Below are 12,969 nucleotides of genomic sequence, written 5' to 3' on the forward strand. Positions count from 1 at the left end.
AGCCAGGCGGCTTCTAATCGAATCTCCCGCGTCCTTTTCCGCCGGAAGTGACGCTTTGGCAGTGGTTCCTCACAGCCAATCAGAAGAAGGCGCCGCCGAGGGTGGAGATTGAACACTGCGTTCTGTGAGTTTTTGGGAACGACCATTTTCGTCAAACTGTGGGTAGAGACAGCGTTTGGCGAATGTTCTTCTCTGACTAGTGGAGTCGTGGCGTAGTCTATAAAGTTGGTTTTGGGGGTAGTATAGGGATCCCAAGAGGTGGTGGTAGCACCCCTCCAGTCGGGGCTCAGCGGGGTGACTGGAAGGAGGAGTGGAAGCTGGGTAAAGGGGTTGGTGGCGAGATGAAGACGGAAGGGGGTGAGGAAGCGGGACCTGAAGCGGGCTGTCCCGAGCCGGGAAAAGAAAGGGGGCGTATTCTGGAAGAAGGGACCAGGACGTAACTTGACCCGGGGCTATGTGGGCCCCGGCGACTCCAGTTAAGGGATGGGTTATGTGGGCAACATGGAGGTTTGGGGTGACCCATGAACAAGAGTACCACAGGAGGTGGTTGACTGACTTAATGGAAGTGGGGTGCAAGGAGCCAGACCGAGCGGTCTGCGGAGTGACCCAGTGTAAGTCTCTACACCTCTCTTGGGGACTCAGTTTCTTCATCAGTAAATGGGAGGGGCAATCATACACGACACACTGATGCGTAAGTTAGATGAGTTGATGTGTGTGCCATTATGTCTAGCGATATAGTGACCTTAGAGAACGCTCAAGAAATTGTCATGGTAGCTGCTATTATTATCATATGGGTTTGCGGAGGGCAAGGGGTGTGGCAATGGAATTGAGGCCAGCAGGGAACAGCTGGAAAGGTGGATCTGTGGAGCGCTCTAGGAAAGGATGGGATTCTGGCGGTCAGATAGGAGGAAGTCCAAGGATGATAAGGGTCGGCTTGGGCTGTAACCGCGATGAAGCTGGACTCTATAGGGGCCTTGCACGAGAGGAACAAGAAAAGTTGCCGCGCCCTCGGGTTCGGGGGCGGTGTGGTTTGGGTGACCAGGTGTGGTTTGGGTGACCAGGTGTGGGCGGTGTTGCCTCGGGGATGAGTGGCTTTGGTCTTCACCGGGGAGGAGCTTATCTGCGGTGGGCGGAGCTGTGGTTGGGCTCGGCTCTAGCTCGCTGCATCTACCCGTCTCGCTCCCACCCGAACTGCAGCCGCCAGCTTGAGGCATGGGGCGTCCCACCGTCCTGCTCCTGCTCTTGGCTATCCTGACGCCCGGGGCCGCCTTCCATGTACCGCCGGCCATGAAGGCCCTCAGCAGCCTGCGCTGGTCAGCCAGTTCCACATTCCGCCGTACTGTTGCCAAGAATTACTCGGTTCACTACATCCAACAGAAGGTAAGGCGGAGCAGGGTGGGTGTGGGGGAAGACTTGATGTTTCGAAGTCTCCGGTGTAATAGACCCGAGTCTAGCACCATAGCCCACCCGGACTTTCAGATCCTAATGCCTAGGACTTGTTCGATCTTTGGCTCACAACTCCCAGAGGGCGACACTAAGTTTCAGTTCTGTTTAATATCTCTCCTCCCGTTACCAGTAATATAACATCAATCCTGGTTCCACACTTTCTTCTGTAATTGGCTATGATAGTCACTTCAACTTCTTCGGCTCTCAGAGGATGCCCTAATTCAAATTCCCCTGACCTCCCGTCAAATTATAATTATTTAATGCCAACTCTGTCTCCTACTCCGTGGTGACAGTCATCCTTTGTCCCTAAGCAGCCTCTAAATACACGTTTCCAATATCTTACTAGATAATATTTAGTATTCAGCCTAAAACGCCAGCCTGTCATCTCTTGCTTAGCTCAAAGTTGATTTTGTAACCCTTTAAGAGTTTTTAACCATTCCTATTCTCCATAAGACTGAACTTATGTGTAGCCCATGCTTGTAGAGGAAATAGTAGGAGAGAGTCAAGATTTGAGGGTGGGGGTTAGCATTTCTATGGTTCTGAAGCTTGAGTTTAGAAGTTTAAAATAGCCTTGATGCCTGTGCTTGGCTGAAGCATAAGGCACTCTGACAAGCCTGGATAAAAAAGCACATCCTGTGTAAAATGACAGGATCTCTTATGGTTCTTTATTTCTGGGAGACTCTGTAAAGATAGGCAAAGTTTAGGGAAATGTGTGGATTAGAAAGAATTTAAGAGTCTGAGATTTGGCTTTTGGAGTTGAATAGAACAGCATACTGCTCTGTTAGCTCTGTGACCTTGGGAAAGTTACAGTACTTCTCTGAACCCAGTTTCTTGGGTTGCCTGGGTGGCTCACCAGGTTCAGGGTCCGCCCTAGGCATTGGTCATGATCCCTAAGGTCCTAGGATCAGGTAGGGCTCCTGCTTAGCAGGAGTCCTCTTTTTCCTCTCCTGCTCCTCCTCCGCTCTTGCTCTCTCCAGCTTGCACGCTCTCTCTCTTTCTCTCTCAAGTAGATAAATAAAATCTTAAAAAAAAAAATGAACCCAGTTTCTTGATCTGGGGATTTGATAATGGTTAAATGGACAGATGATAAGTCCCCAGCAGAGAATTTGGCCCTAAATTTTGAATTTTGGTAGAGGGATTGTATGAATTTGCAACTTATAAGAAATTATTTTTAACCCAGAAATTTAAATTACAGTTTATGAGATAGAGAAAGCATTTTATTTCAGCAGAGGTACCAGGAAACAGGGGACTTTTATTTTTTTATTTTTGAAACGGGACTTTTATTCAGACACCTTATTTAAATTAAATCTGTAGGGTACTGTTCTTCATTTGTAAAATGAGAGGGTTGAATAAGGAACAGCAAAGTACACACTCTAGGGAGGAAAGTTAAGGGCTTTGGAGGAGCTATCTCGGGGTTGGTGGGTGAAGGCCCAAGTGGAGGCCAAGTTAGGGTGTTCTAGCAACCCCTCTCTCCCTGAACTCTTTGAGCCTGAGCTTTTATGCTTTGGTTTATTTCATATATTGGGATTTTATATATGATTATTTGCAGAGTTTTACTGATAAAGTAAAATTGAAGGGGAACTACTGGAATGAGGATTTGAAATCTGAAATCTTTTTAAAAGTGATGAAGGGGCACCCAGGTGGCTCAGTTGATAAAGTGTCCCACTCTTGATTTTGGCTCAGATCTTGATCTTAGGGCGGTAGGATCAAGCCCCATATTGGGCTCCCAGCTGAGCATGGAGCTTGCTTAAGTTTCTCTCTCTCCCTCTCCCTCTGTTCCCTCCCCACACTTGTGCACACGTGCTTGTGCTATCTCCGCCCCCCCAAAAAGAAAATAAGTGATGAAAAAGAGAAGTGTCATGAGAAAAGGGGGAACAAAAGGGAGGAAGAGACCAAATGATCTGTGAGCCCTTAATTTATATTCCTTCATTATATATTCTTTTCTTGACCACTTACCTATTTAGAAATAAAATTTAATATCGGTCCTTTTTCCATTTTTGGTCATTTGATAAATCTAACTTTACTCAGCCACCTTTTGCCCTCTGACTTAGTTTATATTTTAGGACACAGATTCCACATACATGTTTATTACTATAATAATAATTTTCCTTACACCAACTCCAGCTGAGCTTTACTTCATTTTTTGAGAAAACTTCCACATATATATTTATTACATAATAATGATTATAGTAGTTGCTAATACTGGACCATAGATTTTTAGTGGGATTGACTGTATAAACTCAACTTCAATTTTTTTTTTCTTAGAGGACTTGAAATACTTTTGTGCCTTTTGATAATAGACATAATTATTGGAATTGTAAGGCTCAGTTTTTATTCAAGGTTGAATTTTTATCAATCTTTGTAATGATTTTCTTTATCTGTGGTTATATCTGTCCAGTTGACCAAGCCATTCCCAGCTGTCCTTTTATGGACATAAGTCCATGAATGGTCTGGGTATAAAGGCTTAGTCCATGGCCCTTTCCCTCCCCTTTGCTCCTTAACATATGCATATACTTTTAGCAACATAGAACATCAATTCAATTGAATTTTACGGTGTTGGAAATTCTGTCTGGAATACCATTTCTCTTCTCCTCAAACTGATACCTGTATCCTAGCTGAAATGTCATCTCTACTGTGAAGCCTTCTGGACTTTAGGGCAACTTAGTTTGTCTTTTATCACTCTGCACGCTTACTATTTTCTGTGTGTACCCCATGGCTAGATAGTGCTCTCCAGTACCCAGAAGAGCCCATTAAAAAATATAAAGTACAAAATAAATACTTGTTGAGGGAGTGAATGAATGACTATCCAAAAAAAGCCTAAACAAAGCAAAGTCTACCATCATTTAATTGACACATTATTTTTTATTCTTATTTTCGTTTTTTACTTCTCTTCTTCACTAATTATTTTTCCCCTTCTTTCGAAGTCTTCAAATGTTGTTGCTCTAGTAAGAATACTTTTTTATTTGGTTTCTTTTATCTGAAGTAACTGAATCAGGAGACCCAACAAAGGATAGTACATCACTTGGTCACATCTAGGCTTTGGGTACATGTGTGATGCCAGAGTTTTAAGGGGCTCCTTGGAATCTGTGGCTTTTGGTTACAAGGTTTCCCTTCTTCTCATTTCTCTCCACCTCCCACCCTAGCCCCTCAGAATACAATGTGAGTCCTGAGGGCATTTTACTGTGTGATGTAGTAGGAAAAAAGAATGGGTCCTTTGAGGCTCTCTTTTTCCTCAGTGTTACTAGGAAACACTAGTGTTTCTAGTGTTCTCTAGAGAAACAGAACCATGGAATGTGTCTCTCTGTCTGTCTATCCCTCTTTTCACAGAGATTGATTTATTTTAAGGAATTAGTTCTTATGATTATGGAGGCTTGGTAAGTTCAAAATCTACAGGGTAGGCTAGCAGGCTGGAGACCCAGAGAAGAGTTGCAGTTTGAGTCCAAAGAGTCTGCTTGCATAATTCCTTGACCTTAGGAGAGGTCTTGCTTAGGAGAGTTCAGTCTTTTTTGCTCTTCAGGCTTTCACCTGGTTGGATGAGACCCATTCATATTATAGAGGGTAAATCTGCTTTACTCAGAGTCTGCTGATTTACATATAAATCCTATCCAAAAAAACACCTTCATAGAAACATCCAGAATGTTTGACCAAATATATGGGCACTGTAGCCCAGCCAAGTTGACATGTAAAATTAACCATTATTTCTTCCAAGGTTGTTGTGAGGGTTAAATATAGTAACACATGAAAGCACAAGCATAGTGCCTGGGACATAGTAGGAACTTAAGGAACGTAATAGAGTAAATGCTGGTTTCTTCCCCATTCTGTCCTAAAACCACAGTCCCCATAGTGTTAGCATTTCAGATTGATGCAATTGCATGACAGTTGTGGTAATGTCTCTTTTAGAAACTTAATTGGTCAGTAATCTATACTCAACTATTCCTGTTTAACTAATGACCAGTGTTTATTCATCTTGACCCAGCATTAAGCTCATGGCCACTGACTTCTGCAAAGCCTCCCACAGCTCCTTCCTTGTCTGCTATGAGGCAGTCACATCAGTGGGCTAAGCTGTTTCTACTGGTGTATATCTGTTATGGTTCTTTATTTCCTACTCCAGGTTCCCCTTGTCCACTCATGCCACAGTGGCCCTAATGTCTAGTAAAATCCTGATCTTTCTCCTCCTCTCCTTTTTAATTTTTTCCCCTCTTCTCCACTTTTTATTACTGGTTCATCTATTGATGGCTTTCCCCTAAGGCCCAGAGTATATGTCACAAATATTATGCAACTTCTGAATTGATTTCTGTTTTTACTCCTAGAATCATTACCAGAAGGGGTCGTGGAGATCATGTAGTCCACCCTTTAGATATGATGAGGTAACTTTGATCTAAATTATGAAGAGTCAGGAACTTGATAGAGATTACTATACATGTTTGAGAACAAATTATATTTCTTCCATTAGCTGAGGAACTTCAGACAGGTTACTCTGAGCATCTGTTTTTATAATCAGCAAGATGTCTGGGATAGTTATACTGTTCATCTCACAGATTTGTTGTGACATGAGCTAGTATGTGTAAAGGACTTAATAGCACAGTTTATATATTGTTTTACTCAATAAATGATAAATATTTTTATTTTATCTTGAGGTTTCTTAATATATATGGCTTTAACTTACCCCCTCTCCACACAGAATAAAATATTCAAATCATCACTTACCATACCTAAAATAGTTATTCTGGAAAATATGAAAATCTATACGAACTCTTTCAGTAACATAAATAGTATATATATTTCTTTTTATCAGTGGATTATAGTTTAATATACTTGTAAATAAGGCAAAGAAATGCTCCAGTCTGGAAATTGCACATGTCACTTCCTTTCATAATTCTTTGAACCATACTGGTTATATTGCTGCATCTAAGGACAGGGTGGGGAGACAAAAAATAATCACTTTGGAGATCCTAGAAGGAGACAACAACACTAATGACTACAGTACTCAGTCTCTTATTCACCCACCCATCCACCTACTCAGTGTTCATCCAATTCCTTTTATATGTCAGGCACTGGGCTAGGTCCCAGGAAGGCAGAGATGATTACATCCTGGTGGAATTCACATACTTCTTGGCCATTCCAGTCATACATACTCAAGCTTGTATCTGAAAAATATGAAAGAGGACTGACAAAATGTGTAATGTCTTGGCATTATGTGGCTGCATTTGCAGATTGCTTCAAAAAATCCCTGAAGTTGGCACTCCTAGATGGCTCAGTGGTTAAGCATCTGCCTTTGGCTTGGGTCGTGATCCTGGGGTCCTGGGATCAAGTCCCTTCTCAGCAGAGAGCCTGCTTCTCCCTCTCCCTTTTTTGCTCCCTCTGCTTGTGCTCTCTGTCTGTATCTCTCTCTGTCAGATAAATAAATGAATAAATAAATCTTAAACAAAAAAAATCCCTGAAGTGAGGCTGGTCTACTTAATATTTTCTTGCTCAACTTAATCATTACCGTGATAGTTCACTGACCTGATGTGTATGTATACATTGAAGCATGTGATTAATAAAGGAATTTATTTATTTGTACTGTCACTCAGTATTTAAAATAATGGTTTTGCCTGTCTTTTGCATAATGAAACAAAATTGATATAGAGCTTTATGTAAAAAATCTGAAGTATGCTTTGTAAGTGTCCATCAAAAGTAAACTTTTGCATTGACAATGTGTATGTTATTGGTGAGTTATAAAAATCTTTTTTTTAATATCTTTTTTTAAACTCTTTATTTATTTATTTGACAGAGAGAGAGAGAGAGATCACTCATAGGCAGAGAGGGCAGAGAGAGAGGGGAAAGCAGGTTTCCTGCTGAGCAGAGAGCCCCATGAGGGGCTCGATCCCAGGACCCTGAGATCATGACCTGAGCCAAAGGCAGAGGCTTAACCCACAGAGCCACCCAGGCCCCCCTTTTTATATCTTTTATTCTGGTTCACAATTTAAGAAAAGTCTTCGTTGTTGTTTATGAGCAATGAATGAGTAAACATTTATTGATTGTCTTATCAGGGCCAGGTATTATTTTAAACTCGTTTACACAATCATTTTTAAAAATAGATGGTTTAATTGAGGTTCATAGAGGTTAAGTGACTTGATCCAGCTATTGAGGGACAATATATTTTAATCTTTTGCTTCCAAGATCTATGATCTTTCATTCAGTTGACATCATGATGCCTCTGTTTTCAAAACTGATGTCTCTGTGTCTATTATATTCCACATTCAGTTTTAAAAACAATACTGTGAGGTAGATATTATGCTTATTTTTAGAAGTGAATCTATCAAGCTTCGGAAGGATCAAAGGAAGAAACATCTACAATATCCCATTTGTAAATCTCCTGCTTTCTCAGTCCCAAATTGTAAGTAATTTGTGGTACATCCATAAAATGAAATATTACTATGCCTTAAAAATGATGGTCTTGAAGTATATCTGGTAACGTGAGAAATGTTTTTGAATTAATGTTAAATGAAAAAAGCAAAATAGAAAACTTGAACATAAAAATGTTTCCAAATTCAAACAATTGAAAAATTCCAAATTGAAAAAAACAAATTCCAAATTAAAAAATTCCAAATTGAAAAAAAAAAATGAACATTCAAAATTCCAAACTGAAAAAAAACCCTTTTTTGTTAAGTTTTTATTCTTTGCAAGGCACTCTTGTAGGCCATCGGGGAAGAGCGTTCAAGGCATAGGGAAAAGCAAGTACAAGAGCCTGAAGGTAGATGTTTGTCTGGCAGGAACAACTAAAAGGAGGCCAACCAATATGGCTGGAAGGACCCGAGGAGAGGGTAGCAGCGGGTGAAGACAGTGAGGAGGAAAGAGAACAGAAACACTCCTCTAGCAGAAAAGGAAAGTAAATGGACTAGAGAATTAATAGTTTGATTATAGCCAGCTGTGAAGTCTCATTCATTTTAATAAGATTATTTGATAGGCTGTATGTTTCTCTAGCTACATTTACTTCCTTGGGTATGAATGAGAAGTTGGTGGAGAGTTCTTTTTTTTTTTTTTAAGATTTTATTTATTTATTTGACAGAGATCATAAGTAGGCAGAGAAGCAGGCAGAGAGAGAGAGGAGGGAAGCAGGCTCCCTGCTGAGCAGAGAGCCCAATATGGAGCTCGATCCCAGGACCCTGAGATCATGACCTGAGCCGAAGGCAGAGGCTTTAACCCACTGAGCCACCCAGGCACCCCTGGAGAGTTCTTTTTAACCATTTGCCAAATCAGTGAGAGAGAGAGACATGGGAATTGAGGGACACATGCAAAGGAGTAATTTATTCATTGACCATGAAATTTAAGCCAAGTAAGGAAAGGAGTGAGGATGGGATGAGGGACAGTGAAAGGTGGATTATGTGAGGTTGAAGGTCCTTCTTGCTTCCTGCAGTTAGCCCTTTACTGCATTCCTCTGGGTCACTTCAATCACCTCTTCTCCTCAGAGCCTGCAATGATTTCTAATTGTTTGCTTTTTTATTTTTTTAAGACTTTATTTATTTATTTGAGAGAGAGAGAGAGTGTACAAGTATGGGAGGGGCAAAGGGAGTGGGAGAAGGTCAAGCAGACTCCCACTGAGCAGGGAGCCAGATGCCAGGCCCTGTCCTAGGACTCTTGAGATCATGACCTGAGCCCAAGGCAGACACTTAACAGACTGAGCTACCCAGGCACCCCAGCTGATTGTTTGCTTTATTCAGAACAAAATCCTGTATCATTCAAGGATTTCCACCGTGTGACCCCAACCCACCTTTCCAGTGTGCTAATCTATTCTTCACACATGCTCATTCTTTTCCTGTTTCTATGCTTTAGCCCACATTGTTCCTTTTGCCTGGAATACCTCTCCCAATGCCCTTAACCTCCTTTATCAATCTTACCCTTTTTTAAAAACCCCATCTCAGACACTGTCTTCTCCATGAGGTATTTCCTAATCTCCTGGAATGTGTGGGATCAGTCAGATTTATCTTTGTACTTCTCTCATGGCACATGTTTTATTCTAGCCTTGTGTTAAAATCTTTTGTACCCTTATTTTACTCCCTTTTTAAAGCAGGAACTCTGTCTTGTAAGTTACCATACTCCATAGCATACTGCCCATGGGTTTTAGATAGTTTTTATAGTTCTAGAGTATCATCATTACAAATGTTTGTTGAATCTGTTCTCCTTTACTGCTTCCCTCTACATTGAAATAAGCAAGGGGTGTGTGTGTAAATAGGGAAGGAAATGGCATTTTCAACTGTCCTTAAAATCCTTTTGGGAAACAATGTAGAATGCCAGGCAAATAAAAGCAGGCCCACTTATTCGCATTCTCTTATTCTGATGCTCTATCTGGAAGCTGTAGCTAGTTATCTGAACTGACCCTTCTCCCCACACATGTACAGAGAAAGAATCATGGGAGGGAGTGTGGCAAAGTTTGTGCTCTGTTTTGTGTCTGGGTGAGGGCCAGGGAGAGGATAAATAATGAAGATAATTAGGAAAAATGTCCCCTTAAAGCCTACTTCTGTGGCAGTTGTGTACTTCCCATATTTACTAGAGACCTAAGGTAAAGGCCGTACTTATTATGATTCATTTGCAAAAAGAAGCCAGTCAACTATGTATATTTGTAAATCCTTACTTTCTGTTATGTATTTGTCACACAGTGTTGCACCTGGAGAGGATCAACTATCCTGTCTCTCTGAAGTTCATGATGTTCTTTCTTTCCGTTTATGTTGTGGGGATGCATGCATGGGTTAGGAAAAGGCTGATTTATTAATAAGTCAGATTTCTTTAGGAGCTTTCCCTGAATAGCTTTGCAAGTTGGTTATATGGTACAATGAAGTATCATTCTATTACAGTAGATATGATATCTGACATATAGTAAAGTAGCACAGTATTCATCCAGAAATATTTATTTAACTCTTCCCATGTGCCATACGCTCTGTTAATAGCTGGGGATAAGTGGAAATCAAAGATAGACTTCATGAAGTTTACAGTTTAGTGGGAAAGAACATAGTGATAAGTAATTACAAGTGTGACAATGTGTGCTCTAAGGAAGTAGATTGTTGTGGGATCTACAATGGAGTCCTGAGTCTTGTGTATTAGAGAACCCTTTAAAAAAAAAAAAAAAAGATTTTGTTTATTTATTTGAGAGAGTGAGAGAGAGCACAAGAAGGGGGAGGGTCGGTGGGAGAAGCAGACTTCCCACCGAGCAGGGAGCCTGATGTGGGACTCAATCCAGGGCTCCAGGATCCTGACCTGAGGCAAAGACAGCTGCTCAACTGACTGAGCCACCCAAGCGCTGGTGTATTAGAGAATCCTGGCAGCAGTGGTGTCAAAGCAGAGACTGGGAATTTGAATAGGAGTTAGCCAGGAGAAGGGAGATAATCGAGATTTCTGCCCAGGTAGAGAGTGTGTCTTAAGGTAGGAAAGAGAAGTCCGTATTGGAGGAACTGAAAGGTCAGTAATACTGGGACAGGGGGTCAGACTCTTAGGAGGCAAGAGGTGGGCTATGAAGTCAGTACTATTACTATTTCCGTTGGCACAAGCATGGTACAGGTATTCCTTTCTGAATTTTTCATTGACTTCAAGAACATAACTTGGTGTTGAAGTGGTATGGGACAAAGCACTGCTCTGCTGACCAGAATAAATGCATTCACCTTGTAACAGGTACAGCCTAAGTGTTCTTAATATATTTATCTTCTACCCTGCAAGGAGGTACTACATCTTCTTTATAGAGAGAGAAAGGGCTCAGAGGTAAAGTGATATATCCATGATCACATAGTTGATAAGTGATAGTGCCAGGATTTAAACTAAGCCCTGTTGACATCAGAGCCTTTGATCTATGTTGCTTCTGTGTTAGCTCTATTTCTGGAATAGACATAAGATTGTGTAATTCATGGCCTAAATTAGAGATAGTGTGGAAGTCACATTTGTTAAGGAAATCCAGATTAGACTGAATAAAGTTGAATCAAGAGGAATCTCAATTCTCTAGCACCTCGCTGGATAATTTTGGAGAGGAAAAAAAATCGTAATGGAGGTTTTAACAATACAGAACTTTATTCTGACTTGGCTTTCGTGTTACAAAAAGAAAATCTTAAATGAATGCTCTTTAAATAAATGAACCATGTTAACAGCAAAAAGGAGCTATGAAACCTTCCAAGACACAGACTATTAGGTATTTTTGGAGGGCTCTGTAATTCTAGAGTAAAGGATGTTAAGAGACCTCCATTGATGATCACAAAAAGGTACTCTCCCAAGAAATAAAGGAAGAGACTAAACTGGTTGTGGGGCAGGAGTGAGATCATTACTTTAGAAATTGTTCCCTTAAGTTTGGTGCTTAGTGTAGTTCACCGTAGTTCCATTAGGGAATCCTCCTTTTTAAGCTTTTCCAACAATCTGTGTACAAAATTTGGCTTGGAATAAGTTAAAGTTCATGTAAATATTGCTTATCTATACTGCATGAATTATCACTGCTATATATTTATCTTCTATTCCATTTGAATGTTCCTTTTTTGTCTACCAACTCAAAGGAACAGATGTCACCATTTGGCACTTTGGTTTTGAAAGTCTACCTTGATTAGAAAGTCAAGTTCAGGTAACAATTCCTGTATATTTTGTTTTCTCTGAAAGCCTGGATAATGGTCTCATCTTTTTTTTTTTTTTTAAGATTAAAAAAAATATTTAGAGAGAAAGGGAGTGAGAAAGAGAGTGCATGTGAGTACGAGAGAACCAGTGAAAGGAGGGTCAGAGAGAGAGGCAGAAGCAGGCTCCCTGTGTGGGGCTCCATCCCAGGACCCTGAGATCATGACCCAAGCAGAAATCAAGAGTTGGATGTTCAGCCGACTGAGCCACGCGACTGCCCCTAGTGATCTTATCTTTAAACATGGTGCTTAGAATGCTAGTATTCTCCTATTTAATAAAGTATTATCATTTTAAAGGATATTAAACTGAAAATTTAAACTAAATCTCTTTAACTACTTTTAGGAGAAACCTGGATATTTGAACCATGATTGTAATTATATTATTCTGACCCCCAAGAGAATAATAAGTAGTCCTTTGAGATGTGGATTCATAATCTTCAGCATATGGAGTGATGAAAGTGATGCTACAGATTATTTTAAAATTCTTTAGAAATAAGATTTTCAGTCACCTTTTATTTTTGCGATATATACCTTTCCTCAGAGCTTACATAATTCATGTAGTGATGAGTGAGTAACTAAAGGTATATTGCACTGTCACAGCACTGGATAGAAAGTCAGAAGCAAAAACCTATCATACATACCAGGCCACATGGAATTTAGTATGTTGGAGACTTTCACTGTCACCAAGTCATTGCCTTGTTGCTGTTTTCAGTTCCATGATAACTGCAAATTTTTTAAAAATTTTGCTTTGCCAGGTCATACTGTTCTAAACAAGAAGTTGGAACAAATTGCTAAAGTTTGTTTTTTTTTTTTTCTTTTTTTTCTGAAGTTTTATATCACTGAGGTATCTGGGTGGCTCAGTTGGTTAAGTAACCAACTCTTGATTTTGGCTCAGATCCTGATC

At 40.5% G+C, this 12,969-nt stretch overlaps 1 protein-coding gene across 2 annotated transcripts in view; it reads left to right on the top strand.

Annotated features, from left to right (window-relative positions):
- The first annotated feature begins 74 nt into the window (after positions 1-74).
- Positions 75-12,969, top strand: part of PRCP (prolylcarboxypeptidase) — a 72,148-nt gene continuing 59,253 nt past the window's right edge. Inside the window, exons 1-2 of one of the 2 annotated variants that reach the window (XM_032852964.1) lie at positions 75-124; positions 1,198-1,380. In XM_032852964.1, the coding sequence (XP_032708855.1) occupies positions 1,213-1,380 (168 nt within the window). In that variant the 5' untranslated portion in view covers positions 75-124; positions 1,198-1,212. Of the gene's footprint in view, positions 125-405; positions 612-1,197; positions 1,381-12,969 lie in introns of those variants that run through there. The other variant, XM_032852965.1, reaches the window with a different exon arrangement.

This window comes from Lontra canadensis, unplaced genomic scaffold, assembly GCF_010015895.1.
Source record: "Lontra canadensis isolate GAN:19392208 unplaced genomic scaffold, GSC_riverotter_1.0 scaffold7, whole genome shotgun sequence".
NCBI classification, from domain to species: Eukaryota; Metazoa; Chordata; class Mammalia; order Carnivora; family Mustelidae; genus Lontra; species Lontra canadensis.